Below are 27,071 nucleotides of genomic sequence, written 5' to 3'. Positions count from 1 at the left end.
ATGGGGGATGACGACAGCCTATTGGAGCGCAGTGGATGTCGATGCACATCCGCCTTCACTCGAGGGCCCTGCTTGATAACTGAGTGGTCTGCGTGAAATGCGGCTTGGAAGGTGGTCATGTATGATGTTGTGTACCGCGCACAGGCTAGACCGTCGATAGCTGTGCACCTTATCGTTGGGCGCGCTATGCAGCGCAACGTTCGTCGCGCGTTGCAACGAGGTGTGTCCCGCGTGAGAGAACACAAGTCGACGAGCGATAAAGATGCCGGGTGAGGCATGGAGCAAGCGCACTTCCATGCCCGGCATGATTTGACTTTGACAGGGGCCCAGATGACCGCCAGGCTGTGGGGTCGCTCTTGCCGCACGCCAGCCTAGCGGTGGCGCACTGCGGAGCGCTGTGCCTGCCTCGAGCCAGCGCGGATCGTCATATAACTATAACGCGCGATTGCCTTCGCAACCGACGCCTGGTGCGCGTTGCCCGGCGCGGCACGTCGAGACTCGAGCATCCGTGTGCTTAGTGGCGGTGGATCGAGAGGAGCGGAAGGTCGCCAAGACGGAGAGAAAGGAGGCGGACGGGTCCTGTGGATCGGATGGGTCCCCTGACCTTCTCGCGCTGATACAACGGCGTCGCGAAGGCAGTGCTGTGATACGGATGGTCGTGAGAGGACCTGCATCCGACGCGACCTGACGCAATACAGGGGCCGCAATAGCTAGTAGCACGGCGAGATGGCTTCCGACAAACGCACGCCTGGGAAGGCACTATCCTGCTCAGCGCACGAGCGGGGAGGACGCAGGGAAGTGACAGGCCAGAGCCTCGTGTGCCAGCGAGCAACAAGGTTTGATAATGACACCTGGAGTGCCAATTTCGAAGCGGGGTGAAGAGGTGCCGCTTTATGGGGCTATCTGCGCCCAAAAGAAGGGGTCGGAATCAGGCGCGGTGATGGGCGATCGAGGCGCGTTGGCTGACAGGCGGGGTCCTGGGGTCCGCGTCTCCTCATCAACGCGGATGTATTTGGCAGGACACTTTCCTCTCTGGACCGCCTGCAACCTGTTCCCGAGAATGTTCCTCCGAACAGAAGAAGAATACAACGTCCGCGTAACAGGCGGTCAGCGACATCACTGAGGTATCCGTTTCCTCCAGGAAGTGTGCAAGTATACAAGGAACCTGAAGCGACTATGTCATCCCACATTGTTTCTCGCCATCTTCACGTGAGCGGGACATACAATATCTCGACGCCAGGTCCGCAGCGCGCTCGCTCTCACGCACTGTCCTTCTCAGCACGCCGCGTTTCTCCTGTTACGTTGGCCTTCTATCTTCCTGCTCGCACGGGGATCCCATGACCAGCCTATTTGCCTCGTCCTTGCAACCCTCCCCTGCTCTGGGCTGGCCCTGCCCGTTGACTGGTGCGCCAACGGGTCGCGGTGGTTCCGTTGTCCTAAAGCTCGCGGGGGCACTACGTTGGGTCCGCGGCGTTGTCTCCGACTCTCGCATCACTGTGCACAATGGCTAGATAGAGAAACCAAACTCTTCCCTTTAGATTTTGTGCGCTATGACATGCGCCGCCCTCGGTAATGATAATATCTACTGGATCAGGCAATGCTTGTCGGGGTAAACAAGGCGTTGCAATTCATTCTGCAACAAGTACAAGAAGGCGGGAGAAATTTCAAGTCAATGTCGCAGCTGTTTCTAAACGGCTCGGTAGAAATGCTGAGGATTTGGATATCGAATGTTGAGGTGGTGGAAGCGATGCCCGCTGAGCGGAGCATGGATATCGGCTAGACCGAGTATGGGGAGGAGTATCCGGGGGGCCGGGAGGACTGCTCCAGACATGGTGGCTGGGCAGCGGCGGCAGTCACGTGGAGATAAGTGGGATCTGAGATGGTCGGGTACGTGCGCGCCTAACTGAGAGGGCCATAACGCAGGGATGTCTGGCTGCGACCAGCCGCCGCGTCTGCCTCCTCCCTCTCATCACTCTTGCCATGTCTCTCGCCGCCCCGCCTGCGTCCCACGAACATGGCCTCGTCTACCCGCACCCCTTCCTCGACGCCCTCCCCGTTCTCCAGCCCCGCCCCGCCCCGCACCCCCCAGTCCGCGCGCTGTCCGCCACCCAGTTCGCGCAGATGCATCTCGACTACCTGACCAGCCATGCGCCGGACAGCGTGCTATTTCCGTTCCTGCACGGCCTCGAGGGCGACAACGACGCCCAGAACGCATTCTTCGTCGCCTCGCCCCAGGCACACACCGTGCCCCGCTTCCGCGGACTCGTCTGGGTCGCCGCGGACGACGAGCACCCCGGTGCGGCGTCTTCGCCGGCTTCGACGCCGGATATCGACGCTGACCTGGATGACGACCTGGACGACGACGATGACGACTCGTTGACGGACTCGCTGGAGAGCATCCCCGTCGAGATGCCCGACATGATGGACATCGACGTCCCCACGGACCTCGACTCGCCCTCGTGCGCGCCAGCAGAGATCACAGCCAAGCCACTACCGACGCTCGACGCTCCTTCCCCGTTACTGCACCGTATCAGTCCACGCACCCCGCCGACAGTCTTAACATCGAGCTTCCGCCCGCGCGAGCTGCTGGAGCTGCGGACAGGCGAAGACGGCACGGCGTCGTGCGCATTCGTCGAGCCGCGCGTGCCCGAGGGGATCAGCCTGCGGAACTTTGGGATCCAGGTGGTGAGTTTGCCTGTCGTTCTGTCGGCCATCTCCGTGTCTTCTCCTTTGTCCCCCGTCGTTCTGTGGCGTTCTTCCTCCCGGCGCCTGCGTTGCCATGAGGCTACTACGCGTCCGGGTTCCTTCCTTCCTTCCTGCCAGGATCCGGCCTGTTATAGATTGGGTCTGGCGAGCGCACACATAGCTGGATGATGGAGACGATCTGCGCACCTCAACCAGGTGGCGGCGGAGGCTGTTGCACCAGAGTTTGCGTTCGCGCAGCAGCAGCCCCTTATCTCCCGGCTCCTATGATCGTGCCGCAATGATAGACCCTGCATGCCCGGCCCACCGGGTTGCCTTCTCCCTCCATGCAATAATAGTCGGTGGGAACACTGTCCCGGGACAAGCCTGCTCGTCCTGGCATAGTCTGCGCGCCGATGGACTAGCATCTACGCGAGCGCTCGTAGTGGTGGATGTGCGCGCGAGGGGTCGGTGCGCGCCTCGGGATCATGTGCGTAGCGTGCGGAAGCGGGCGCTGGCGTTGTGATCAACTGCCCTTGCCGCGCTCAATTTGACACCGCGAAAGTGATGTACGGGCAAAGGCAGCTGATCTCAGCGCGCTCTTGTGCTCTTGTGTGATGTTTGGCAGCGAAGGACGGGCGTTGCGCATCTGGGCGGCGCAGGTGGCAGGTGTTCAACAGGCTATGTGCTAGCCTGCTTCGGTCCCGGTCAGGTGCCTAAGGATGGTGCGTGCGTGAGAGACGTGCTGTTTGCTGGTGTCGTTGTGGATGTGCCTTGATCCGTCGATGATGCGAGTGAATGGCGAAGCGGATGTGTACGTTGACTGGGGTCATCGGGTCGCCTGCATGGTGCATTTGTGTTCAACAGCGATGCTTAGCCGTGCGATGTGAAATGCACGGTTCCTGGTGTGAAGCGGAGAGCACTGTTGCTGATCGCCGGTCCTACAGCCTATCTTTGCAACACTTTCAGACATCGTCGTCTACTCGCCCAAAGGCGACATTCGTGCCGCCCTCTCCCTCGCGGAGAAGTTCAAGCATGCCGTCGAGGCCAAGCGTGCCGAACGGTGTGAGCGGTACCCCGACGTTGCGGACGACCTCATTACATACAACGTCTTCGTGCTTGATGCTAGTCCCGCCGAGATCTTCAAGACGCTCCCGCACCTCGTCATGCGCACAGAAGATGTCCCCGCCGCACACACGGATAGCACCGACGCGCACGCTCAAGGCGAGGCACACCCAGCCCACCCGAGCGTTGAGGAGATCGCCGCTCGCCTTCACCGCGCCAACAGCGTAAACTTTGCGTGCCGCGAGAAGGAGGAGATGCGGGACCTCACGCAGGCGTCTGAGATCGTCTCCGTCGCGGACCCTGTTGCGCACCTCTCCGACCCTGACGCACTTGCCGGCTCGACGACCGCGACGCGTTGGGAACCCTCTGTCGGCCAGGTCTTCCTCGGCAACACCAACGACGTCCCGCTCCCGCCTGATAACCATATCCACCCGCGGCGCGGCGCCTCCGCACCTGCTGAAGACGAGGACGAGGAGGAGAATGCGTTTGACTGGCGCACGAACGACCCCGTGCAAGGATTCGGCTACGACATCTGCATCGAGTGCCACGACTTTGCGCCGTTTCCCACCTCTGCGCACGTCCGCGCAGCAGAGGACCATCTTGGCGCGCTCGAGCGCCGATGGGCGGAGAGGTGCGCAGCGGACCTTGCTGGTGTCGGTGATGCGGATGCCGCGCGCATGTGCGTGCCGCCGCGCCCGCCTCCAAGTGCCGCTGCTGTGATCCACCTACCGTTCCCGAGCTCGCCGCCCAGCACCGTGGGCACGATGAATTCGCTGCTCCCGTTCCTCGCGTTCCTGGAGAGCCTCCTTCAGCCACCAGCGCCCCTAACGCTCGCCGCGGCGCGCGCACAGCTCGCCCCACCCGCACCCTCGACGGAGAGCCAGAGAGCGACGGGCGAGCGCCGGCGCGCGGAGTCCGCGGCGGGCTTTATGCCCAGCTCGCTCCCGCCACCGAGTGCGTTCCCGACGTCGTTCTTCCCGGCACAAGGGGGTGCGCCGCCTGCTGGCGCGTATACGCGGACGCGCTCGACTTCTGCGACGTTCTTGCCCTCCCCGTCGACATCGAGTGTATCTTCGTCGTCGTCGTCGGCGACCTCGCCAAACGGGTCGCCGACTTCGTCAAACGGGTCGATGACCTCGTCAAATGGGTCCAGTGCGACGAGTCAAACGTCTGTGACCGGTTCTGGCGCTGACGGCACCGAGGGCGAGTGGGAAGAGCGCATCGCGCTCCGCACGCGCCCCACGAAGATCCTGGTGTACTCGGCGGACGGGTACACCGAGTCGTCAGTGCTTGCGCTGAGCCTCCTGATGTACTTGCGCGAGATGGCGCTGCCGGAGGCGTACCTGACCCTGCAGCTCGAGAAACGCCGTTCGTTCTTCGTGTACCCCGCAGACCTGCCGGTGCTGCGGCGCCTCGAGGGTAAGATCGAGCGCGAGAGGGAGCGGGAGCGCCGTGGCAGTGAGGGCACTCGTGTGCGCAGAGGACGCGGTGTCGTGCTGGGGCTGGGCAGGGAGAGGGAGGGTGAGGGCGCGCTCAAGGGAGAGGAGGTAGAGAGCCCGACGGAGATAGCGCGGGACGTCCATGCAGCAGCAGAAGCAGCACAGGGTCAAAAACCGTTTGCCCGTCCTGCGGCACGGTCTGTGTCGTTCGCGGTGCCCCCAGCCATCCAGCGCCCGGATGGGCCGGCGATGCGTCCGCTGAGATCGCAGTCTGAGGCTGACTCGGGTGCGGCGCAGCTTTGGGGCGCTGGTATGGGACGGCCCCGCGCGAGCACTTTGCCCGCGCCCGTGGCTGTGCGGCCGTCAATTGGCGATCACCAGATGTGGTTCAACGACCCGCGGTTTGACGGGAGCTTCCCCAGCCGGGTGCTGCCTTTCCTCTACCTCGGCAACCTGTACGTGTCTAGTCTTTCAGTTCTGGTGTTAGGATTGCTCACGATTCGAATGTATTTGAAGGAACCATGCATCGAACGCGTATATGCTTCATGCGCTCGGCATCACGCACGTCGTCTCTGTGGGCGAGTGCGCGCTTGTCCCGCCGCCTGCGCTCGAGGCGTCCAGCTCGCTCCCGTCATGTACTTCTAACCCAGGCGCGCGATTTGTCCCTGGCAAAGGGCCTGGCGGTCACGGCTCTCTCTTTATCGAGGAGCGTGAGGGTCGCATCAAGGTCCTCGACATCAAGGGCGTGTGCGATGACGGGATCGACACCCTGGAGCCCCAGCTCGAGCCGATATGCGAGTGGATCGACAAGGCGAGACAAGAGGGCGGAAAGGTGCTCGTGCATTGCCGTGTGGGTGTGTCGCGCAGTGCTACCGTGACGGTAAGTCCCCTCTACGTCCGTATAGATGCCGTGGTGCTCATCCCGCTTTGCGCACGTAGATCGCGTATGTCATGAAGCACCTTGGGCTGCCCCTCGTCGATGCATACCTCATCGTCCGTTCCCGTCGCCTCTCCGTCCTCATACAGCCGAACATGCGGCTGCTGTATAACCTCCTCGGCTGGGAGGTCAAGCTCGCAAAACAACGCGCTGGCGGCAGCGAGGACCTCCTCAAGGCCGAGCTCGCGCGCAGTTTGAACTGGCCAACCCTCGCGAAGGAGGTGCATGCACTCAACGAGAAGTATCTGCACTGATTCGGTCCACCTGGGATCGTGTTGCGTGTGTATACTCTCCTGTTGTGGCCTCCCGCATGGGTACCATTCATCCTCTTTTGCATGTAATTCGCTTGATACCCCTCGCTCTGCATCTGTTCTGCGGCACGCTTGCACATCCTTCACATCCGGAGGATGTTGCGCCGCAACGCCCTGTATCAACAAGTACCATAGCATCCTCGCCTCGCCAGCATCACTCCTTCCTTTCCTGTCCGCACGTGTATACTCTTTGTCTTATACTGTCTGTTGTTCCACCGCCTATTGTACTCGTATGGGTCGGACCGTAGATGCATATTTGCTAGTAAATGAATGCATTGTTGTACAGTAGCATCGTCGTACGATAATGTTCCCTACCGTAAATGTGACATATATGCAACTGCGCAGTGGTTATCCGACGGGGTAGTGGTAATGACATGCCATTAGTGGAAAGGTGAGTGGTTTGCGATAGGCAGTGCTTCACGACGCTGAGCTGGGTGCTCGTAGTGGCGTCAGATTTTAGCCTCTTTGACAGCGTATTATGTTTCGTTCGAGCACCATAGTCATGAGGTGCCCCGTCGTAATGTAGAGCTCCTGCTAGTAATGATCGGTCTACTATTATATTCTGTACGCTGCAAGATGAGTCAATTCTACGAATGACATAGCCCTTATCGAACCGAGGTTTGCAGAGCTGAGAGAGAACGGAATGACGGCCTGAATGTGGACTGTGGAGACGAGGACACTGTTCGTACGATGAGAGTGCTTCTGCTAAAGTAGATACGGGAGTCGACAGACATCTTCCTTGGTACTCGCACAAGCGTAGGGGGGCTGTCACGACCATGAATTATCCAGACAGGACAAAGCAACTGTACATGTCCGTCCGAGAGCATACATCCACATCTCTTGCAATGCCGCTGAATCTACCTAATTACCACTCCGGAGCATCACCTTGGCACCATTTGTCAGTTTGATAGAGGACTGGCCACTGAGTCTTAGAGTACTCACAGTCGACATCACGCAAGACTTCTTGAAGTAGGACAGAGTCATTGGCGGACGTCAGCTCGGTGATCTGCTTGCCGCCGGATATGTCCCTGGTGACTTGCAACCTATGCGTGAATATGGCACTGTTCACACCGGTATTCATGTATCGACCTTCAAACACCTCGAAAACGAGGTATTCCAGCGAGAGGGCATGCTGATGAATGGAGAGGAGAAGTTTGTCCGGCAACGTCGTACAGACCTCGTGAATTCGTGTAAAAACGCGGCTGCCGGTGGCCCGTGCATGAACGGAAGGGTGAGGAGCCTGAGCCGCCCAAACCTGTATTCTGAACTTCAACATCTTGAACTGGGATGACAAAATGATTGGGAGGAGGGACTCCTGAAACAGCGTCAGGAGTATGTAAAATGATGAACTTGTGAATTTCTACTCACTAGCCGGTTCCCCAACGTCCTAGCGTTGACGGCTAAAACATCATCGAAGCGTATTTGCAGCGCTACGACGCTTGGCACGGAGACCTTCAGGCCGTTCCAAAACTCATCTTCGATGTCCGATTGCGGGGACAAGGTTAAGACGTGGGGCATCATATGCTTAACAGCTTGTAGAATTGGCTCGATTAATCCACGAGATTCAGCTGTGTCGAGACGCGTGATCATCAGGTGGTCCACGTTGAATGCGATAGGCCAACAGCTGAGTAGATCGACGGCGAGGCTGCACAAATAGGGCCAACGATATTCGATGCTCGGTGTAACTTCGGCCAGAATCAGACTTTTGATGCAAGGAAACGCTTTGACAAAGACATTCATGGGCACTTTGCTGCGGCTCAAGGTAAGTGATTCCACCGACTTGAATTTGAGCTTCCGGCCCTCGGAGCCGAAGGTCTTGTCGTCGCACTTCAGGGAGTCGAGAACGAGGGTTTTGAGACCCCGGATGGCGCCGCAACTGAAGAACGGCGCATAATTATAAACGCGGTGCGTTGGATCGTTCCGGTCAGTGATGTGGACAACTCGGAGAAGTTTGCTACGCATCGTGGTAAACATTTCGATCGTATGAAGGCCTCCGTCGTACAGTTCGAGAGTTGTGAGGGTGTGGAGCGATGCGATGTTTTTGGAGAGCGACAAGTCCTTTTGGAACAGTGCTTCGCTATGAGCCAGCCTAAGCAACCGCAAATTGCAGGTGGAAAATAGCAGATCTGACAAGAGCCCGACGTCTATGTTCCAGCAGGCGTCGGCAGACAGACGGAGCTCTTTCAAGTATGGCGTTCGCGTATACCCTTCACGTTTCATATCATCGCAGAACATGCGAGCTTCCGCGGGAGTTCTAAGGTTTGCATCGAATGTCAAATCTATGGTGTCGGTGTAATCATCGATCGTCTGTGACATTTTGCGAGCGACAAAAGCAGGAGACTAGATAGTAACAAAAAACATGTCAGCGAAATTGTGCTTGTCGACGTTAGACCATCCGGAGGATAAGCACAGACATACCGTCTTTGAACAGCGCCAAAAACAAATGAGACAGCGAACGGTAGTTACTCGTTAGAAAGCGCGGTAGAGTTGGGTTTGTGGGGTGGAGGACAATCACTTCAGTGGACATATATACTGATAAAACCATCCCCGGGTAGGTTTCGTACCTGAGTCGCTTTTCGCCACCACCGTGCCACATGGTCGTGTCCGCAGCGTTCGACTCATGCCATGCTTGACAATAACATCTGTAGTGAGTAAACTTTCTTCCCAGAGACCAGACATCGCACCCTGTACGTCAGTCAGGAGAAGTCGCTTGTCGGGTTTGTTCAGTGAGTCAATTAGCAAAATAAATCAACCTCGGCGGTCAGGCGTCGAAAAGGCAAGTGGTGGCTCACTTGCGTATCTCAACACCGATCAGCCGGTAGGTCCATGCTTGCCGCAAAGTCAGCGCTTGAGGCAAAGTTCGACGCAGCGACCCCAGGATTCCATGGCAGGCCAAACTTGCACAAAACTTTGAGCCGGCGATAGTGACAACTGAGTCGGCAGATACAACGCATGGAGCGACAAGTTGCGCCCAGGTGTGACCGGGATGGCAAAGCCTACCGCTTTTGGACGACGGTGATTAAGTGTAGACATAGTTGTTTGGTTATTGTTGTGGTCTCTACCTCGCTTCGCCTGCACGTCGGAGCGATTGTTATGTTTCTATGTATGAGGCTCGACGTGCTTAGCCTCTCGGCTCCCTCATACTCATGCAAAGTCCAGCTGAGGAACTGACTTCAGGAAGTACATGGCATGCACGTTCTGCTAGAGGCAATGAAAAAGATATGTAAGGCACACGTAAGCCACACGAGACCAACAACTAACAAGCTGAAATATCAGAAATACTCACAATGGTTCTCGTATTTCAAAGTTAGGTGCGAAGGGAGACGAGGACACACGTCAGGAATAGTGGATTGACAGCATATAGTGAGTACGCACTCATACATGCCGAATATACATGCTTCGGCTGCTCCTGCTCGAAAAAACCCGTATTCGGGACATCCGCAGAAATCCATCCATGTATAAGCTTGTCTGTGATATTAAGGACGGGATGATGTAGTTGGTCGCTCAGTCAGTCCTTGTCAAAAGCGCGTGAAACGTAATGACTGCAACAACTTCTCCGGCACCGACATAGATATGTTTAGGTGGCCTAGCAGAATGAGATGTGTATCAGCAGAGAATTGCATCAGCCCGCAACCCGCAGAGAGTTGTCAGGGTACGTCCTGCGAGGGACTCGCAAAGGGTCCGATGGCCGCTCCATATGAGCTACGTGTATCTGTGCAGACGTTGAAAAGGGCGGTGTCACTGCAGTGATGTTATCACCCGCGCAAAGCTTAATGCCTGTTCATGAGCCATAGGTAGATGTGATCTCTCCATCACCTTCAAGTTCAGGATCGCCGGCGCAACGCAAGAGGCTGACATAGACGCCGCGAGATCAAGCCCTCGGGCACAGCCGCCGTTCGAAACAGGTAGGGCCGAGTCCGACTGTGCGTCCACATTAATAACATGCAGTCGCATGAAGGAACAGTCCTAGGGTAATCCAATGCTTTCCGAATTATGAGTATGGTGGGCAGAAGCGGGCAAGCGCTCGGAGCATTTGCGCTACAAGGGCGGATATCGAGCGTGGTTGATATGGTGCATCTAGTTGGAATCAATGCAATTGGCGCATCCTGGTCCCTCATGTTCGTCATCGCACTTTGCTCTCGTTGAAATAGATAGGCGTTAGTAGCTGATCATTGTATATCTGTATTCCATGCGTGTCGTATGTCCAATGTACACTACTACCTAGTGTTCGATTATTCAATATGACTCGCAGTCGCTGATGTGACAGCTACATCCACTGTTGTCGAGAAACGCGCATTGTCCGTGATTCACTGGCACACGGTTGACGTTGCTGCGCAATGAGGAGGGTGCATACATTGTATAGTGATGAGTTTAGGTATGATCCTCTCTGTCGAAGGACTTACAACGCGAGTAATATCAGACGTCCTCGCCGAATTCAAGTTTCTCACTCGTCCATTCGAAATCTTCGACATGCTTCTTGAACCATTCATTGTCATCTTCATAGAGCTTGTCCGCTCCCTGTATTACGCGCAAACTCTCTAGGGACATAACGACGAAGTGAGCGTCGTCGGCTGCAACAAAACCGGTGACTGCATGAGCTTCGTGTCGAGCCTCGACTACGCGTCGAACGTCACGGCTGGATAGATGGGGACAGTCGATCTCCAGGTCCGACATGTACGGACACAGCCATTCCCCGTCGTGATCTTCCAGTGGATGACAGAAGTTGTCGAGGATATTGGCAGTGAGGTTGGGACAGTCATAAATGACGAGTCTGCAACACTCAGAGGAGTCCCATTCCCGTAGATAGTCCAGAATGTCCTTTTCGGCAGTCATATAACCAATTGTCAAGTCGGATATGCTGGAGGTGTCGAGTGGGGCAGCATCGCAGCTGATGAATTGGGTCTCGAAGCCTATGATGTTGTGCCGCAGCCTGAAGAATTGGGATAATACATTTGCGTTGATCGCCATGAAGTACACGTGGTCGAGTATATTTACTGGCGGGGGTGGTAAGTTCGGTTCCTCAGTACACAGGAGGTGATGTGAGACTGAGTTTTTTTAATTTCGGGAGCTCGTTAACGAAGCAAACCACCATCCGCACGGAGAGATCGCGGTATTGGGTTTCGCCACCCCCATTGATGGTCAGCTCGGTCAGAAGAACCAGCTGCTGCTTTGGAACCACAAACACATCATGAAAGATATTCGACCCTGTGTTCAGGATTTCCAATTTGGCAGTACTGAATGGTCCGAGCATCTGATCTGGTTCATACCAATTCTCGACTCTCTCATCCTCATCCTCATCGCCTGCCTGGAGCTGGAGGACTTCAAGCTGATCACCTAAACCATGGATGTCGATGCAAGGATGCGGCAGTGATGTATGGTGCCTCAGCGCCATTCGCAGGACCTTGCAGCGGGAAACATGAGGACGAAGTGTTCTCATGACCGCAGTGACCCGGGAGCGCTCGAGAGGGTCATCGCAGGAAAAGGAATGTCTGAGGATGTTAATCTCCAGTGGGTGGGTGCGAGATAGGGAGAGATGCAATTGAAGGGTTGAGAGGGGGGTCGGGTCATCATCAACGAAGATGATGAGGCGTGTCCAGAACACGGAGACTTGTCGAAGAACATCCATCCAATGCGAACATACACAGATGAGAGCGCCAGGAAACAAATTGTCCGCACGAAGCCATCCGACACTATTCGCATGAGGCCACCATAGCTCCCTATGAATGAGGTCGGGGTTCAGCTCGTATTGAAGATAATCAGGATCGGCCTCCAGTAAAGTCGGGTAAGCAGTGATGTAGTCATAGGATAATGACATCCGGTGTATCTCCTTGAAGATAACGATCTGGGAGATCCTGTATTGTGATCCGCTGTCCAGCAACAAATGGCGGGCCCACGCTTCCCGACAAGTGGGACATATTGCTACACAAGTTTGTTCTGATATAACTCTACTGACTTTACGAGTGAGATTTTGAGACACAGAAGGTGATACATACCTTGAAAAAGCTGGCTACGTCCAAGCGGAACCCACTTCTGTGTCACCGTGTCGGTTATCCGTACGGATTCACAACCGCAGCGGCCGCTCACACAAATGATCATCATCATGTGCTCATGATCACGCACAGCGTCACGCTCAAGCGCGAGAGTCGAGAGTCGAAACTCACTTCCGTCCTCTAACTTGAACAATGCGCTCGCGAAGGACTAATATGTCGTACGCCAGAATCTGCTAGGATTTTCCGCTTACTAGTGGATGTTCGGGTAGGGGATATGTAATCTACAGGACGATGCTGCTCGGAAATCGAGTAGCCTGCTCGTTCTGAACTACGACATCATCCTTTTCCTTCCGTCATCGGACGATTCCCGGACAATCTTCAGATATGCAAGGAGTTCCGTGTCCACACGAGCAGTCAGGATATGCTGGCGCTTGGGCAAATTATGCCCTCGACAAAAGTCAAAGACGGCCGTCACGCCATCGCCGACCCGCTCTCGAGTCCCACACACCACGCTCGGACTACTGATGGACCCTTGTACACCTGCCTCGTTCCCCCTTTCACCATGACAGGCTGGCGTATATCAACTCTGCTAGCAAAGCATTACAACGGTATTGAATATGGTCTTTTCTTTTATTGGCCTGCAACTAGCGGTTTGGGAGAACTGCACCTGGGTGGATCTAATACCGAGCACCTGCGTCCTGAAGAGTATCCATTTTACAGTAATGTTCTCCTTGTCCACAAAATAAGGCCACGGCCAGCATTCCTGTTACACGTTGCCTTGCAAGAGCTAAAAATGAAGTGTAATCATGTCGACCACCACGATTTCGTCGCCTCAATCCCCTCGAACGTACAAAGTTAGTTTAGAGCGCTGCGAAGACTGACTGATCTCTTTCACAGGCTGCCGTACGCGCCCTTGTTTTTCGCGGCCCGCACGAGTGCGTCCACCTCCTCGCAGCTGTTCTCGCATAACACCGCCATGCTGGCGTGCGACGCATTCATCAGCGCACCGAGCTCGCGTAGCGTGCCCTCTGCAAGTGCGCCCGCAGTGGCTGCCGCGCGCAGGCACACGTCGCGGAACCACTCCGGCCGCCAGCAAGCTCCCCCCGTCTTGTATTGACCGACGACCAGCGGTACGATAGTGCCTCAACCATCTCCATGTTATTGTAAGTGTTGAAGAATACTGCTACCGTCCGCATACTAAGTGCTAAAACACCATAGACGATACGCCAGATCATGCCACTGACTATGGCCGCAGCGCCTGGAATCGACTTTACAGAACCACGGGAAGATATGAGATGTTTGGATCTCAACAATTATTGGTCAGTATGACCATTGCTTATTTATCTATTCCACTACAAATGTTCCATCTGCAGATCAACAATATCACCATTGAACTTCGAGATATGAAGAAGGAGCAGCTTAAGTTGAGTCAGAACCAGGACTCTGTTGGGCGCTGACCATCTCAAACAACTTGGAGTTGTTCAAGATGAAAGGAACTCAACAGAGGTCCATCAGAGGTCTGTCAGTATGGCTGTGTTTAACAGCTCTGTCGTGATGCTGCTGAAACAAGCCTGGTCTGCAGATTGATACAATCATACCTTATTCACGTCGTCCATTTGGGTGACCCAAATTGAGGATGTGAAAAAGGAGCAGTCCAGCTTATTGGCGAGACTTCTCCAGTTTTCATAGACTACAGTCTCATAGACCATCTCGGCCCATGTTTGAGTCTGCTTGCAAGATGGGCTGTGACTGACCATGAGACTGTAGTAAAAGCAGTCCTTGTGGTGCGCGACCTGCCCTATGATGTGTTGGCTAAGGAGTTCTGATAAGTTCCTTTGTATTTCACGGGAGTCGCTTGCTTTGTCGCCAAGGCGGAAAGGACCGAGTCCTCAATGAAAGCAGGGCACACGGGGGATATGAGAGCGGCTCCGTTCTTGTAGGGATGCTGATGATACAAAGTAAAGACATGTCCATGTTACAACGCCAACGCAAGATGATGTCATGAATCTGAACAGGTGCTGAGCACGAGACAAATGTGAGGACGGTTTAGGCGAAATCACGATGCATTCAGGACCTTGAAGATGCTCTGCGAGAGTCGATACAAAGATAGTTTACAGACATGTAACGGGGACATGTATCAGAGAAACACAAAGCCCTTGCTCTTATCATCTCGAGCTTCCATCGTGTTGACTGTGCCGATGACACGAGTCATTACAAACTTGTTCTAGGGAAAGATTTCGAATAGATTCGTCTAGAGTACTATCGTATAACGTGATGTTCGCTTCTTCAGAATTTCTCGCCCGTTTCACTCTAGTTTCAACACTACACACACAACCCATCAGCACACACTCAGATGCCAACGCAACAAGAGGCACACTCACCACACGCCCCGCGACTCGGCTTCGTCGCGAAGATCACCTGGCTCAGCGCCCCATCGTCAAGCCCTCGGTACGGCGGGTAGGCCTCGCGCATGTGCGCGATGAACGCCGGTACCGCGTCCTCCGCCACGAGCGACACCGTACACCCGCCCCACCCCGCGCCAGTTACGCGGCTGCCGTACGCACCCGCGTCCTTCGCGGCCCGCACGAGCGCATCCACCTCCGCGCAGCTGTTCTCGCACAACACCGCCGCACTATCGTGAGACGCATCCATCAGCGCGCCGAGCTCGCGTAGCGTGCCCTCCGCGAGTGCCCCTGCGGTGGCCGTCGCGCGCAGGCACACGTCGCGGAACTGCAGCACGCGCAGCGCCTCCTCGAAGACGTGCTTCGTGCGCTTGAACAGCTGGAAATGCGTCGCCTCGACTGATCGATCACGCCTGCTTCTCAGCACCCAACGCGAACATGATGAGAGCGGGGAGGACACGCACCGTCAACCCACGAGAGGTACACTTCGCGGAACACGCTCTCTTCGAGCCCGCTCCACTCGATCATCTCCTCCATTGTCACGCCCAGCTGCCCGTCGGTCCGTGCCGGCCGCAGCTTCTCTACTTCGGGCAGCACACGCTGCAGGCCGTCCCTCAGCGTCTCGGTATCGAGATCGGATGACTGGTCCTTCGCCTCGGTGTACCCAAGCCAACGGCCGAGAACCTCGCGCAGCGTAGGGCGCTCGGTTGGTTTAAGTGCGACTCCGAGATGGCGGGCAAGGACACGCGCGGAGACAAGCGTCTCAACCACACGCAGGTTATACCGCGTCTTCGCGCCTGGAGTACCGTCATCATAAAGTGAGAGGATGTCAGATTAATGTGCGGTGCAGCACGCACCAACGACCTTATCGCTAACTACGAGCGAGTTTGCGCAGACGAATACAGCGCCGGGGACCGTGCGCGGGGTCGGTAGTGGGATGGGCTCAGCAGACAACGAGGGGAAGAATGTGATGTAGAGCGCCGACTCTGGCATCGATATCACAGAAGCTGCCTGGTCCATGCTATGTCCAGGTTAATGCACATGTTTGGGCTAGAGACAGGATGTATGAATGAACAGGCTGTATGCAAGGACTCACCCTCCGCTGTTCACACCTAATTGCCGTATATTGTAGGTTAGATTGGGCCATCCTCGAGCGTACATAGCACACACCGACACGCGTCTCATTCTCCATTGACATCTCGACGAGCTGGCCCTTCGTCAGTCCGGATATCTTGTCGTTCACAGCCAAGAATGCGAGGGTCGACGCGACGACCATGGCAGCGCTGCAATGGCAGAATGAAGCGTGCTCGCTGCAAAACTGTGTGATGCGCGGGCATACCTAGAGGAAAGACCAGACCCTGCAGGGACACAACCAGTGACGAGGAGATCGACAGGAGCCGGCCGCTCATCGGTCGTGGATGGGTGGAAGAACCGGTCCAACACTCCCTACGCATTGTCAGAAGCCCTCAATGTGGACGGCGGGACGGGGAGGCGCACGTAGTACCCGGCCTTGACATAGCTCTCCCATCGCAGTTCCCGCTTGTTGATATCCAAGTACCAGCTCTCAGCGCGCACCGCGCCAGCAGCCTCCTGCTGCTCCTCTGCCGACGGGATCGGTGCGCCCTTCAACATCGGGGCGAATGATTGCGGACCATATCGCGGGTCGAGGTTGTGCGCGGCCACGCTGCCGGGGTGTGCGTCTGGATTGGCGTCGGACGGGCCGCACGCGATGAGGATGTCCTGTTCAACAGCGGCGGGAAAGACACCGAAGAGGACATAGTCGATGTGGTCTCCGATCAGGCTGAGGTCGGCGTGTCGATCGTTGAGCGATCGCGGTGAATGGGGGGAGTAGGTTTTACGTACTTGACTCTGCCAGGCGCTCGCGCGATATATGCGGGCTTCTTGCCAAACCGCTGTTCGTACTCTTGCACCACGCTGTTCCATCGCTCGCTGAAGCCCGGTATGAGCCCATGTATGAGTACAGGACTAAGGGGGGCACTCACGCTTGCACGGTAGCCGTTTGCAGGTCACCGAGCGCGTCGCTGAGGGTTGTGTAGACCGGAATGGGAAGCTGCGCTGCCATGATGAATGGACGATGTGGTGGGCGAGAGAGAGTTAGCGGGTGAGCGGAAGGAGCAGTCAAGGAGGAAGGAAACTGGATTCAATTTCACCCGAGGGGCTCGTCCAGTCCGGCCCGGGACGACCCATCCTCTTGTCGGAGTGTGCTTTATGCAATGCATAAGTCTCGACATATGATAGCTGGCGTGGAAATGTCGGTGCAGAGACGTCGTAACATGCAGACGAAGATCCTATCCTCTCGTGTGCACGGCGCAGGCCACCAACCCAAGAGGATCGTGCAAACCCAAACTCTGCGAGCAGAACCGTCATGGTCCAATCATATCAGATAAGATATGCCCAGAAGATCTAGGCGAGTTAATATGTGCCCGGGTGACGGTACGTTGTAAGAGATAGTAAAAAGATCCAATAATGCGCACGACTCTCGGTCGCTCTAGATAAAGCCTGATTCCGAACGTCGCGCGTCCAGGCAAGAGCGAGAGGGAAGGTGAGAGAGCTCGGGGCCGCAGGCTAGACGCGGCGCTTCCAGCTTCAGGATTAACGTTGTCTGAGGATGGGACAAGAGGAAAGAAAGGACAAAAGAGTTTTGATCCCACACGACATGCTAACCGTGATGAGTTCGCATCTATGCGAGTTTGATGTCTTCATCCAGTACAGCACAACATGTGCGCCCAAAGCTTGTAACATGGCACATCACGCTTCAATATCATACATTGCACAACAAGAGTCATACGGTGAGGTTGATGCCACGCATACACATATCGGTCTAACAGCTGGCCAGCACCACCTGACCTCGTCTCATCGTCATCCGCGCCCGCTACGCCCTCAGCTCCTCTATTTCGACGACAAGGTCTGACTCCTGCGTCTTCACCTTGGTGGGGTCTGCATTCTCATCGCCTTCCAGCATGATGTCACTCGAGGTGGCCTCGCCTCCGAAGCCCTGTTTCTTTGCGGCCCGGCGTTCATCGCGGCGGGACAGGAAGAGCACTGTGAGGGCGGTGCAAACTATGCGAGCGAGTCAGCGTGTCGATGGGAGCGAAGCGTGATGGGAGCATACCCATCGCGAAATTGATTCCCGCCGTCGCGACATTGCCCTTGAACACGCTACAGTCCTCATACAATGAGCGACAAGATATGGAGAAAGCAGACGTGGGGACGTACCGAGGTTGCTCGACTTGCGGGAAGAGTACACTACCAGGAAGGTAGCATCAGTCATACATATACGAATGACTAGGGCAGGGCCGACAGGGCTTACATCGGAAGCCATGTCTGAACGACGTATGCAAAGGTATTGCAACAGCCAACCACGAATGCACGCTCTGTAAAGCAGCTGAGAGGCCAATTTAGTCGCAGAAAAGGAGATGCTTACTCTCGCTGTCATGGCCTGTCAACTCATTCGCCCACGCGAGAATCAGTCCCGAAAGCCCTCCGGTGACTATCGTCTGTAGCCTCAATTAATGGGAGTGCTCATGCCTCAGGCAGAACAATGAACGTACAAAGTAGTAGAATACCCATCGCCTGCGAAGTTGTCAGATCGACGTACTCAGACAAGCGTATTGGCGCGCACCTTGCTATGTGCGTGTACAGGGGGGTTGCTGCTAGCACTATGCAATTGACCATGTTCCATAGCTGGAGTCCCAGCCTTAGATGAGGCTAATCTAAGGGAATGAAGGCAAGCTATCACACGCACCCCCGCAAGTACCATTGGAGGCCACCGGGCTTTCACAGCATCCGACCACCATGCCCATGTAAGTGCTACAGGAAAATCCTGTTTCAGCATTCTCGAACGTCAAAGCTTAATAAAAAAACGGACTGGTGACTACTTGTACCGCATACATGGGGATTGGGTACGTGTTGATTTGTGCGACGGTATACACCGTTTTCTCAGGCGTATTGAAACTCTTCAGCCTGCGAACATAATTGACGTGAGCCTTCGGTGTAAGAAAGAAGGTATGTAAACAATTCTACATACCAGAAAATCATTGAGGATGCGGGATTGCCACCGTTGTTGAACTACCGAGAGGAATGATGGTCAGTTCGTGCATGCACAGCATCTTGAGCCAGTTTAGCGCACCAGAATATACACTGTGGCAGGGCTCGCCGATCAGTCATGGAAGGGGTGATCACAGAAGTCAGAGACACATACGGAGAGTCAGCAGGTACAGATGCCACGTCTGGAAGAAGCCAATAATCTGTGAAGCTCGCCGTGATTCGATGATCTGGACGGTTTCGCTTGCGTCATACCTTCTTCCTTGTGAACGGCGCTGGAGGCTTCCGGCCAATTTCCTCCATGCGGCGCTGAGCGAGCTCGAGCTGCGCCTGAGTGTAGAACATCGAGGGCGGTGTGTTAGACGGCAGGTCTATTTGTCGCACGCCTTCAGTATGGGGTGGGTGTCAATCGATGTGCTGAATACCTGGCATGATGAGGAAGCCCAGTATTGCGATCGGGACGGTGATAATTCCGTCAATAATGAAGAGCCCTTGAAATGCCATATCAGTTTCGAAGAGATAGGTACAACAAGGTGCTTGAATACACACATCTCCATCCCGCGAGGCCGAATCTGCCGTTCAAGCCATCGTATGCGCCCTGTGTTTCATCATACACGTGGTCAAGGATAGTGTATAATGTGTGAGACGCAACGCACGGCTTGGAGGAAGCCGCTGAACATTGGACCCAAGGCACTTGCAGTCTGACAGCCCCGAGCGTCAGGACACACTCAATATGGAGGCGAACAGTCGCCTACATGGAATATGCACGCCCGCTTACCAAGCTCCTCAGGCTTGTACCAGCTACCAATCACGTACTGGATAGAGGGATAGAACGTGGACTCCGCTAGGCCTGTGCAAAGTTGAGCGAGTCCTGCGAGGCGTGAGGAGCGACAGAGTGCTTTACGTACCGACGAAGAACCGAATGGCCACAAGTGTGCTGAAGTTCTTCGACGCAGCCAGTGTCATTGTGAGTACACTCCAAATCACCTCCATAAGCGGGATCTGGTTGGAGCAATAACACGTCTCAGACGAGGTGTCTCGCACTGTGACGACGAATAAAGACGAACCCATAGCGAGGGGCGGATTCTTGTGATCAGCATACTGGGCGAGAGTGTATCAGTCACTCTTTGCAGAGATGAAGCGACCTCAGATGATGCATACTTTGAGGGAATCTGTCCAATGACATATCCACATGTCCACGCAGTCGTGATGTAATTTAATTCATTGCCGTGTCTGTCATTGCTGGTCAGCTAATGTCACCGTCTTGGATACGTCGGCTCAGCTCACAGGCCAAGGCTGTTCGGTGAAGTCAGAGACTAATACTGGGAATCCATGAGCTACGGCACTCACTCTTCTTGCATCCCCGAGACATACGCGTTCTATGCATCTGTAAGTACACCGCACTTTATGAAAATAGTGTTGTCGACTAGACGTACCGTGACATTCTGCTGATCGAGATACGTATATATCGATCATGAATGAGACGATCATCCGAACAAAACGCGAATCAATGACTTATTTGCTGAAATATGACAGCGCCGCATATGTTAAGAGGCAGGCGTCAAGTTTGAACAAGAACCGCCTCTCTTCTGGTGGTTTATCCCATGTGTCCCTGGACAGACCTTCAGCCGAGCAGAGCCAAAGCAGGACCATGAACTCACCAGATGTAGGTTTTCAGCGCTCGCTTCTTGGGCTTGTCGGCCATCTGAGCAGCACACAGGATTTGGGAAGCCCGGACACAAAAGGCTCGGGACAGGCAGCCTGAGCATGATCCACGCTCAGGCTTTTAGAACGAGCCCTTGGCCGCGCGAGCCTAATTCACTGCATGGGTGTCACAAAACTCATCCAGGAGCAGGATGGCATCATTTACAAGATAAGCTATTCGGGGAAGATAGGTGGGTTTGCAAATACCGGAACGCAGGGAAGCGCTTCGGAAAGACTCGATACTGCCATTTGGGGCGAGCATTCTGAAGAACGGTCACGAGCCAAAGCACGCAAAAGAAGTCGTGAATGGGGACTGAGCACGAATACGCCCTAGAGCTGGCGTTTAGGCCTATCAGCTGATAACTCCAATTGCATACATTGCAGACATTGATGCTTGCGCTCCTTGGCGTGATAGGTGGCATGTGCGCCATAGAGAGACTGCCTGCAGAGGCAGGGACCGAGACATTTCATCCTGATGAAGGATGCAGGTTGCACTCACGTCATAATTTGGTCCCGCAGTCATCATTGACGCCATCAATAGCGTCGGGAACTTCCGGCCAAGAATGGCGAGGTCGCTCAAGCGCTCAAGTTTCAGCGGTCCTCTACGTTGTAGATGTCTCCTCACAGCCCCCCTATGCTAGCTACTCATCATTCTAAACGCCACAAGGGCCTCATCTGCAGCTACTGTCGGAACATAACGCTCGTTGACGTGCTTCACGCGGGAAGCCTTCTGCTGCTTGTTCGATACACCCGATTATTGAGTTCCGCAAGAACCCAGAAGGCTTCCGATATGTCTCCAATGGACTATACAATGAGTGGCTGCCCTGGTTAAACACGAGAAATAGTCTTGGCAGGCCGACAATTGCGAACAGTTGACGCATTGTCACGTTGTCGAATTTGAAGTTGTTGCCTCGAACGCCATTATCAGCTTGCTATTTCGCTTGAAATTCGAATCGAGATACGAGGCTCGGACTTTGTTTCCAGTTCGGATTACTCAGTCCATTTTGGAAGTCTGCTAGTGTGGATTGCACCATTGGAGCTGCGCCTGAGGTGAGTCCTGCGTTCCTTGACTAGACCGGATGACCTCGAGTTCTTCTCATGCATGAGTTGCCAGGGTATATCTCTACAGAAGGCGTCTCGATCGTCGAAACCTATCCTCCTGCTCAATCAGCAAATTAGCTATGCCCGTCCCTGTACCTGAATTTGGCTCCTACAGCTTCGTCGCGGAGACGAAGGTGAGCATATTCGTGCACAATATCTAGTGAGACCGAAACGACGAGCTCTCCTCAGGAAGACTTGGATTGGGCTGATCTGGTTACTCTGGATTTCAACCTCCTCACCACGCCTGAGGGGAAGAAACAGCTAGCAGAAACGCTGGTCAAGGCCGTGCGCGAGGACGGTTTCTTTTATGTCAAGAACTTCAACATCTCTCAAGAGCGCGTAAACCGCCAGTTCTCGCTCGGGAACCGTTTTTATGAGCTTCCCCTAGAGGAGAAGCTCAAGTACATCCCTCTAGGCCTTGGTACGTCTTTCATCCCAGCGCATGCTTCAGCAACAATCAACTTTCTGTTTCGTAGATGAGGGCGAGTACAACGGTTACGTCCCAGCTGGTCGGAGAATGTGTGTTATAAGCTGTGCTACTGGTGCCGCTACTAAACCTCCAGCAGTCTGGACCCTGTGTCTGGCCTGAGAGGTCGCACAGAGGTTTACAATATTCCGAGTCAGTTACCTCTATATTGATCTGCATCACAACCTATTTGCTCATATTAATCATGCAGAGTTCGACGGGTTCTTTAAGCACGAGCACACGGACCTGGTTCAGAGCCACCTCCCTGAGATCGAAGAATTTTCCAAGGTGAGCCTATCTTGATAGGGACATTATGTACTCGGTTAAATTATGCTTCTCCGTCACAGTCACTGCATACCGAGGTCCTGACTCCATTACATCAATTGCTCGCCATCGCGCTTGAACTTCCAGAGGATTACCTAAACAAAATCCATGACTACTCGAAGAAGAGCGAGGTGACACATCCGTGTTTGGCGTAATTTCTTCGAAGGCTAACAAGCCTCGTAGGACCATCTCCGGTACATGAAGTACACAAAGTTCACTCCAGAGGAAAACGAGAAGCTCAACAGGATCTGGGGTGGAGGACACACTGGTGCGTACCAATTGTCAATCTCGATGGATTTATAGGCGTTTATGTTCGCAAATACGACAGATCTTGGGTCATTCACGCTGCTCTTCCGCCAGCCTGTCGCAGCGCTACAGATCAAGAACCACGTAACCGGCGAGTGGAAGTGGGTAAAGCCGCAGGACGGCACCCTGACCGTCAACACTTGTGACGCTCTGTCATTCTTGACGGGAGGCTACGTCAGGAGCACGATCCATCGGTATGTCTCCATTTGAGCGTGTCCGGCTTCAATCACTGACACCCTACAGTGTACATGCTCCGCCCAAGGACCAGGAACATGTTGACCGCCTCGGTCTTCTGTATTTCCAACGGTATGTGGTAGTTTCCTGATGCTTCGTATAATATGGAAGCCGACCCTCCCGTTCAGCCCGAACAACGACGTCGTGCTTGCGACAATCAAGGATTCCCCTGTATTGCAGCGGGAGGGATATACTCAGAACGAGTTCGAGAAGTCAGGGAATCCCGTTCCGACTATGGAACGTGAGTGATCGTCATCGACGTGCCTAGTGCTCCACTGATAAGTACCGTAGAATGGACGTTTGCGAAGCAGAAGTGGCAGCGCACGAAGAATGTCGTCCTGTCCGATCCCAAGTTTAGAACGGCCCAGATACTTCCGGGCTGGAACGAGAAGATTTACACATGATGTAGCATGATAGCTGGTTTAGATGTGATTCTTGAATCTGGTACAAACTACTTGTACCTACGTTGTATGAAGTCTAAACCCGTCGAATTTAAAAGAATCTGGTACAAACAGTGTCGTGACTGTTGTGACACAGTGTGATGCGTGACAGTCGTGAACGTAGCACGATCGAATGAACCCAAACCGCGACCAGCACTCTGCAGTGGCTCATGAACCGACTGAGCAACGTCACCCTATGCCTCGATACGCTCATGTCGGTTCTTAGTCTGTAATAACAAGCTCGCTTTTTTGGGTAGGCATGAAAGTCCTACTCGGACCAACGGCCAGGCTCTACTGCCATTTGTGTTTGACTCGAGGCGAGTTCCATATAGATTTTGTGATTATTGTCTTTGCAAATCTGGCAGTAACGCAATGCACCCGGGTGACATACAATAGTGTAGCTCGACCTCCGCACAACACTACTTGCAGGTCCTTGTACTGCACGAAGAAGCTCTCGCGGTGGACGACTGAGGGCTGAAAAGCTCTACATTCTCGATTTTGATACAGTATAGGACCGGTCACTGAAACACCACCGGTCACTGAAACACTTGCCATGAATTGTGTTTTTTCTTAGCTAGCTGTCTCCGGAAAAATATGTAAATTATCTATGTGCAGTCCACTAGATACACAAATAGAATGAAAATTTTCGAGTGTGAACTTGTTGTGGAATGTCAAGAGTTCTGTATGAACCCTCGGAAACTGAATTTTGTACCCCTGATTGCGAAGTCACCAGATCCCTCTGTTGTCCCATTATTTTTCTCATGGTATGTATCATACTAAAGGTCGAATTGCTGAATTTGTTTGAAAGATCAGCGTGAGCGTCGGGTAACACCGGTCGAAGACGCAATGTACGTCTCATCTATCCAGACGCCTCGCCCTCGGGCACGCCATCGATCTTGGACATCAACACCACGATAGAGGCCTGGCGAATTGATATCGAACGTTCTTCCGATCCTTGTGTATTGTCCGAGCCCGGTGAGCCGGGATTTGAGAGTGTTCGACGAAGCAGAGATGACAGGTATGTAAGTCGCTGAGATGCTGCGGAATCAGCTGAATCATCATCAGCTGGACTTTCTGCCGCCGGACCTCTTTAGCGGCGAGTGCTGACGATCACAAACTTGCATTCCAATGAAGGACCCCTTTTCTATTCTTACCAGGCAGCTTGGATGAACGACTCGACCAGCACGCTTCGTCCGTCAGTGACTTCTGAACCCCACGGAAATACCACGGAAGCAATTCTACGCTTGTGGAGGGATAATTTATGTGCAAATTGCGCTTCGTTGCTATTGCAGTATATATAGATCCTATGTCGCGATCGGCAGTCTTCTTCCATTTTAGATCCACTTGTACGGTCCGTGCCTGCATTTTGATGATTTCTCGCCGCTCGGCTGCGTGGATAAGCCACACCAAGGTGCTTCAATGTCACGAAATCGAAGCTCGAAATTGTCGCCCACTTCACCCGATAACAGCGCAATTGCACCATCGAACCTGGCGATGAGGTGACATTTACCTTCTCCACCTCACCGCCTGACCTCGCTGCTAACCCCTGCACCATCAGCACGTCGGCGAGTCAGATAACAGTCTTGTACCGTGTGATGGTAGTACATAAGAGGTATCGACCGTGGGTCGTGTACTACTGTGGAATCTACAGCCCTCTTCGCAACACCTAAAGCCAAGCATTGCATCATGCCCGTCGCCGTACCCGAACTTGGATCCTTCAACTTTGTTCCTGAGACAAAGGTGAGCATCAGTGCTTAGCATCAACAGGAATTGTGTCTAATTACCCAGCGGGCGCTTAGGAAGACCTTGAATGGGCAGAACTTGTCACCCTTGACTTCGCTCTTCTTGACACGCCTGAAGGCAGACAGCAGTTGATCCAGACGTTGATCAAAGCTGTGCGCGAAGCTGGCTTCTTCTATGTGAAGAACTTCAACATATCCCAAGAACGCGTAAACCGCCAATTCGCGCTCGGAAAGCGTTTCTATGAGCTTCCCCTTGAGGAAAAGTTGAAGTATGTTCCAGAGGGTCTCGGTGAGTCAGACAATGTCTTGTCTGTTGAATGTTGAGCTCATCGGGAAACTCACAGATAACGGCAAATTCAATGGCTATATCCCTGCGGGTCGCCGAATGTAAGCTAGAATCATGAACAACAAGAGCTCCGTTCTAATCCTCATAAGCCTTGACCCTGTCTCGGGCCTGCGCGACCGGGTGGAGATGTACAACATTCCCAGTCAGTAGTTGTCCGATGCCTCACAGACAGATGATATATCTGTGCTCGCAGAGTTCGATGGATACTTCACGCATAACCACCCTGTCCTAATCCAGGAGCACCTTGCAGAGATCGAAGAGTTTTCCAAGGCAAGTAACGCACCATGTCTGCCACGCGCTCTACCCTGATGTGTATGACGTCACAGGATCTGCATAAAGAGGTGTTGGACCCTCTCCATGTTCTGCTTGCCAATGCTCTCGAGTTGCCCGAGGACTATTTCTTGAAGCTCCATAAATACGAAGAGAAGAGCGAGGTCAGTTGAACGATAGAAATCATGAAAACACACGTTGATGCCTATCGTCTCCTCGCTAGGATCACCTCAGGTACATGAAGTACTCCAAATACACTCCCGAAGAGAACCTGAAGCACGGGAAGCTCTGGGTCCAAGGCCACACCGGTATGTCGCAGCTTTCCCACATGCAAGAGGCTGTGCCCATTTACGTACGTTCGAGCAGATCTTGGAACATTCACTCTTCTGTTCCGCCAGCCTGTTGCAGCTTTGCAAATCAAGAATCACATAACCGGCGAGTGGAAGTGGGTAAAGCCTCAGGACGGTACCTTGACTGTTAACGCATGCGATGCGCTCTCCTTCCTCACGGGCGGCTACGTCAGGAGCACGATCCATAGGTCCGTAGGCTCTGAAGTCAGATGCGAGGTGTTCTTAATCCAGCTCACTATGTCATCCTAGGGTGGTATCACCTCCGAAGGACCAGGAGCATGTTGACCGTCTCGGCCTCCTCTACTTCCAGCGGTTCGTAGAATATAGCCCTTCAGGGGGAATAGTTCAAGTGGTCTGACCATATGTCATTACAGCCCGAACAACAATGTTCGCCTTGCGACTGTCCAAGACTCGCCTGTTCTGCAGCGTGAAGGGTACACCCAGAATGACTTCGAGAAGAGCGGGAACCCGGTCCCGACTATGGAGGGTGAGCTTCCACCTGCCCCAAATATCTAAAGCTTCATACTTAGAGCGAATGCAGAGTGGACCTTTGCCAAGCAAAAGTGGCAGAGGACCAAGAACATTGTTCGCTCGGACCCGAAGTACGAGACGGCGCAGATCCTTCCAGGCTGGCGCGAGAAGGTGTATGCGTAGAAGTCATGTAGCGTATACGTGAAAGCAGGACGCGGCGTTTCCGCACGGCAATAACGCATGTACAACAGTAATTATGATGTCCAAAATGACGGCGCCTCGGCCGTGCGGAATCTTGCATTCACTAGCTTGAATAGATTAGGTGGATCTATGACAATAAGCGGCGGGGTCGCGGGAGGATAAGTCGTCGTACCGTCTTCATTGTGAAGTTCGTGACGAGCGACGACGGCTCTGAGATCAGTATCA

General features: G+C 54.1%; 9 protein-coding genes across 9 annotated transcripts; 5 read left to right on the top strand and 4 right to left on the bottom strand.

Annotated features, from left to right (window-relative positions):
- Positions 1 to 117: 117 nt before the first annotated feature.
- Positions 118 to 688, top strand: POSPLADRAFT_1036666 (hypothetical protein; the record flags this gene model as incomplete). The annotated part of the gene is made up of 2 exons (XM_024477163.1): positions 118 to 220; positions 342 to 688. The coding sequence occupies 2 exons, from the start codon at positions 118 to 120 to the stop codon at positions 686 to 688; spliced, it is 450 nt and encodes a 149-aa protein (XP_024334372.1).
- A 1,292-nt stretch (positions 689 to 1,980) lies between these two features.
- POSPLADRAFT_1185559 (hypothetical protein) lies at positions 1,981 to 6,784 on the top strand (the record flags this gene model as incomplete). The annotated part of the gene is made up of 5 exons (XM_024489157.1): positions 1,981 to 2,685; positions 3,311 to 3,407; positions 3,652 to 5,641; positions 5,703 to 6,066; positions 6,126 to 6,784. The coding sequence occupies 5 exons, from the start codon at positions 1,981 to 1,983 to the stop codon at positions 6,375 to 6,377; spliced, it is 3,408 nt and encodes a 1,135-aa protein (XP_024334371.1). The 3' UTR covers positions 6,378 to 6,784.
- A 515-nt stretch (positions 6,785 to 7,299) lies between these two features.
- On the bottom strand, positions 7,300 to 8,750 carry POSPLADRAFT_1049817 (hypothetical protein; the record flags this gene model as incomplete). Its single annotated transcript, XM_024479847.1, has 4 exons — positions 7,300 to 7,319; positions 7,377 to 7,566; positions 7,612 to 7,689; positions 7,803 to 8,750. 4 exons carry the CDS (start codon positions 8,748 to 8,750, stop codon positions 7,300 to 7,302), a joined length of 1,236 nt encoding a protein of 411 aa, XP_024334370.1.
- A 2,100-nt stretch (positions 8,751 to 10,850) lies between these two features.
- On the bottom strand, positions 10,851 to 12,249 carry POSPLADRAFT_1061270 (hypothetical protein; the record flags this gene model as incomplete). The annotated part of the gene is made up of 2 exons (XM_024481364.1): positions 10,851 to 11,453; positions 11,521 to 12,249. 2 exons carry the CDS (start codon positions 12,247 to 12,249, stop codon positions 10,851 to 10,853), a joined length of 1,332 nt encoding a protein of 443 aa, XP_024334369.1.
- A 981-nt stretch (positions 12,250 to 13,230) lies between these two features.
- On the top strand, positions 13,231 to 13,541 carry POSPLADRAFT_1061269 (hypothetical protein; the record flags this gene model as incomplete). Its single annotated transcript, XM_024481363.1, has 2 exons — positions 13,231 to 13,271; positions 13,322 to 13,541. The coding sequence occupies 2 exons, from the start codon at positions 13,231 to 13,233 to the stop codon at positions 13,539 to 13,541; spliced, it is 261 nt and encodes an 86-aa protein (XP_024334368.1).
- Positions 13,542 to 14,648: 1,107 nt separating this feature from the next.
- On the bottom strand, positions 14,649 to 16,935 carry POSPLADRAFT_1185557 (hypothetical protein). The gene is made up of 10 exons (XM_024489156.1): positions 16,830 to 16,935; positions 16,690 to 16,776; positions 16,324 to 16,627; positions 16,166 to 16,272; positions 15,997 to 16,109; positions 15,923 to 15,938; positions 15,684 to 15,847; positions 15,291 to 15,623; positions 14,806 to 15,225; positions 14,649 to 14,746 (listed from the first exon to the last, which is right to left on the bottom strand). The coding sequence occupies exons 1-10, from the start codon at positions 16,907 to 16,909 to the stop codon at positions 14,730 to 14,732; spliced, it is 1,641 nt and encodes a 546-aa protein (XP_024334367.1). The 5' UTR covers positions 16,910 to 16,935; the 3' UTR covers positions 14,649 to 14,729.
- A 784-nt stretch (positions 16,936 to 17,719) lies between these two features.
- On the bottom strand, positions 17,720 to 20,602 carry POSPLADRAFT_1185553 (hypothetical protein; the record flags this gene model as incomplete). Its single annotated transcript, XM_024489155.1, has 25 exons — positions 20,553 to 20,602; positions 20,411 to 20,503; positions 20,328 to 20,352; positions 20,242 to 20,270; positions 20,179 to 20,187; positions 20,053 to 20,124; positions 19,959 to 19,992; positions 19,800 to 19,893; positions 19,647 to 19,741; positions 19,548 to 19,592; positions 19,441 to 19,489; positions 19,317 to 19,382; positions 19,147 to 19,262; positions 19,049 to 19,094; positions 18,977 to 18,987; positions 18,875 to 18,915; positions 18,716 to 18,810; positions 18,593 to 18,657; positions 18,470 to 18,531; positions 18,399 to 18,420; positions 18,272 to 18,344; positions 18,158 to 18,221; positions 18,064 to 18,093; positions 17,960 to 18,006; positions 17,720 to 17,907 (listed from the first exon to the last, which is right to left on the bottom strand). The coding sequence occupies exons 1-25, from the start codon at positions 20,594 to 20,596 to the stop codon at positions 17,720 to 17,722; spliced, it is 1,515 nt and encodes a 504-aa protein (XP_024334366.1). The 5' UTR covers positions 20,597 to 20,602.
- A 1,174-nt stretch (positions 20,603 to 21,776) lies between these two features.
- POSPLADRAFT_1061266 (hypothetical protein) lies at positions 21,777 to 23,430 on the top strand (the record flags this gene model as incomplete). The annotated part of the gene is made up of 11 exons (XM_024481362.1): positions 21,777 to 21,830; positions 21,886 to 22,117; positions 22,173 to 22,215; positions 22,263 to 22,315; positions 22,374 to 22,450; positions 22,510 to 22,617; positions 22,670 to 22,754; positions 22,815 to 22,986; positions 23,036 to 23,098; positions 23,155 to 23,267; positions 23,318 to 23,430. The coding sequence occupies 11 exons, from the start codon at positions 21,777 to 21,779 to the stop codon at positions 23,428 to 23,430; spliced, it is 1,113 nt and encodes a 370-aa protein (XP_024334365.1).
- Positions 23,431 to 25,152: 1,722 nt separating this feature from the next.
- POSPLADRAFT_1061265 (hypothetical protein) lies at positions 25,153 to 26,828 on the top strand (the record flags this gene model as incomplete). Its single annotated transcript, XM_024481361.1, has 11 exons — positions 25,153 to 25,206; positions 25,266 to 25,497; positions 25,553 to 25,595; positions 25,644 to 25,696; positions 25,748 to 25,828; positions 25,894 to 25,988; positions 26,048 to 26,132; positions 26,191 to 26,362; positions 26,424 to 26,486; positions 26,549 to 26,661; positions 26,716 to 26,828. 11 exons carry the CDS (start codon positions 25,153 to 25,155, stop codon positions 26,826 to 26,828), a joined length of 1,104 nt encoding a protein of 367 aa, XP_024334364.1.
- Between the last annotated feature and the right edge of the window lie 243 nt (positions 26,829 to 27,071).

This window comes from Postia placenta, assembly GCF_002117355.1.
Source record: "Postia placenta MAD-698-R-SB12 unplaced genomic scaffold POSPLAscaffold_17, whole genome shotgun sequence".
NCBI classification, from domain to species: Eukaryota; Fungi; Basidiomycota; class Agaricomycetes; order Polyporales; family Adustoporiaceae; genus Rhodonia; species Rhodonia placenta.
The sequence above is the reverse complement of the archived record's forward strand: the minus strand, read 5'-3'. Positions and strand labels throughout refer to the sequence as shown.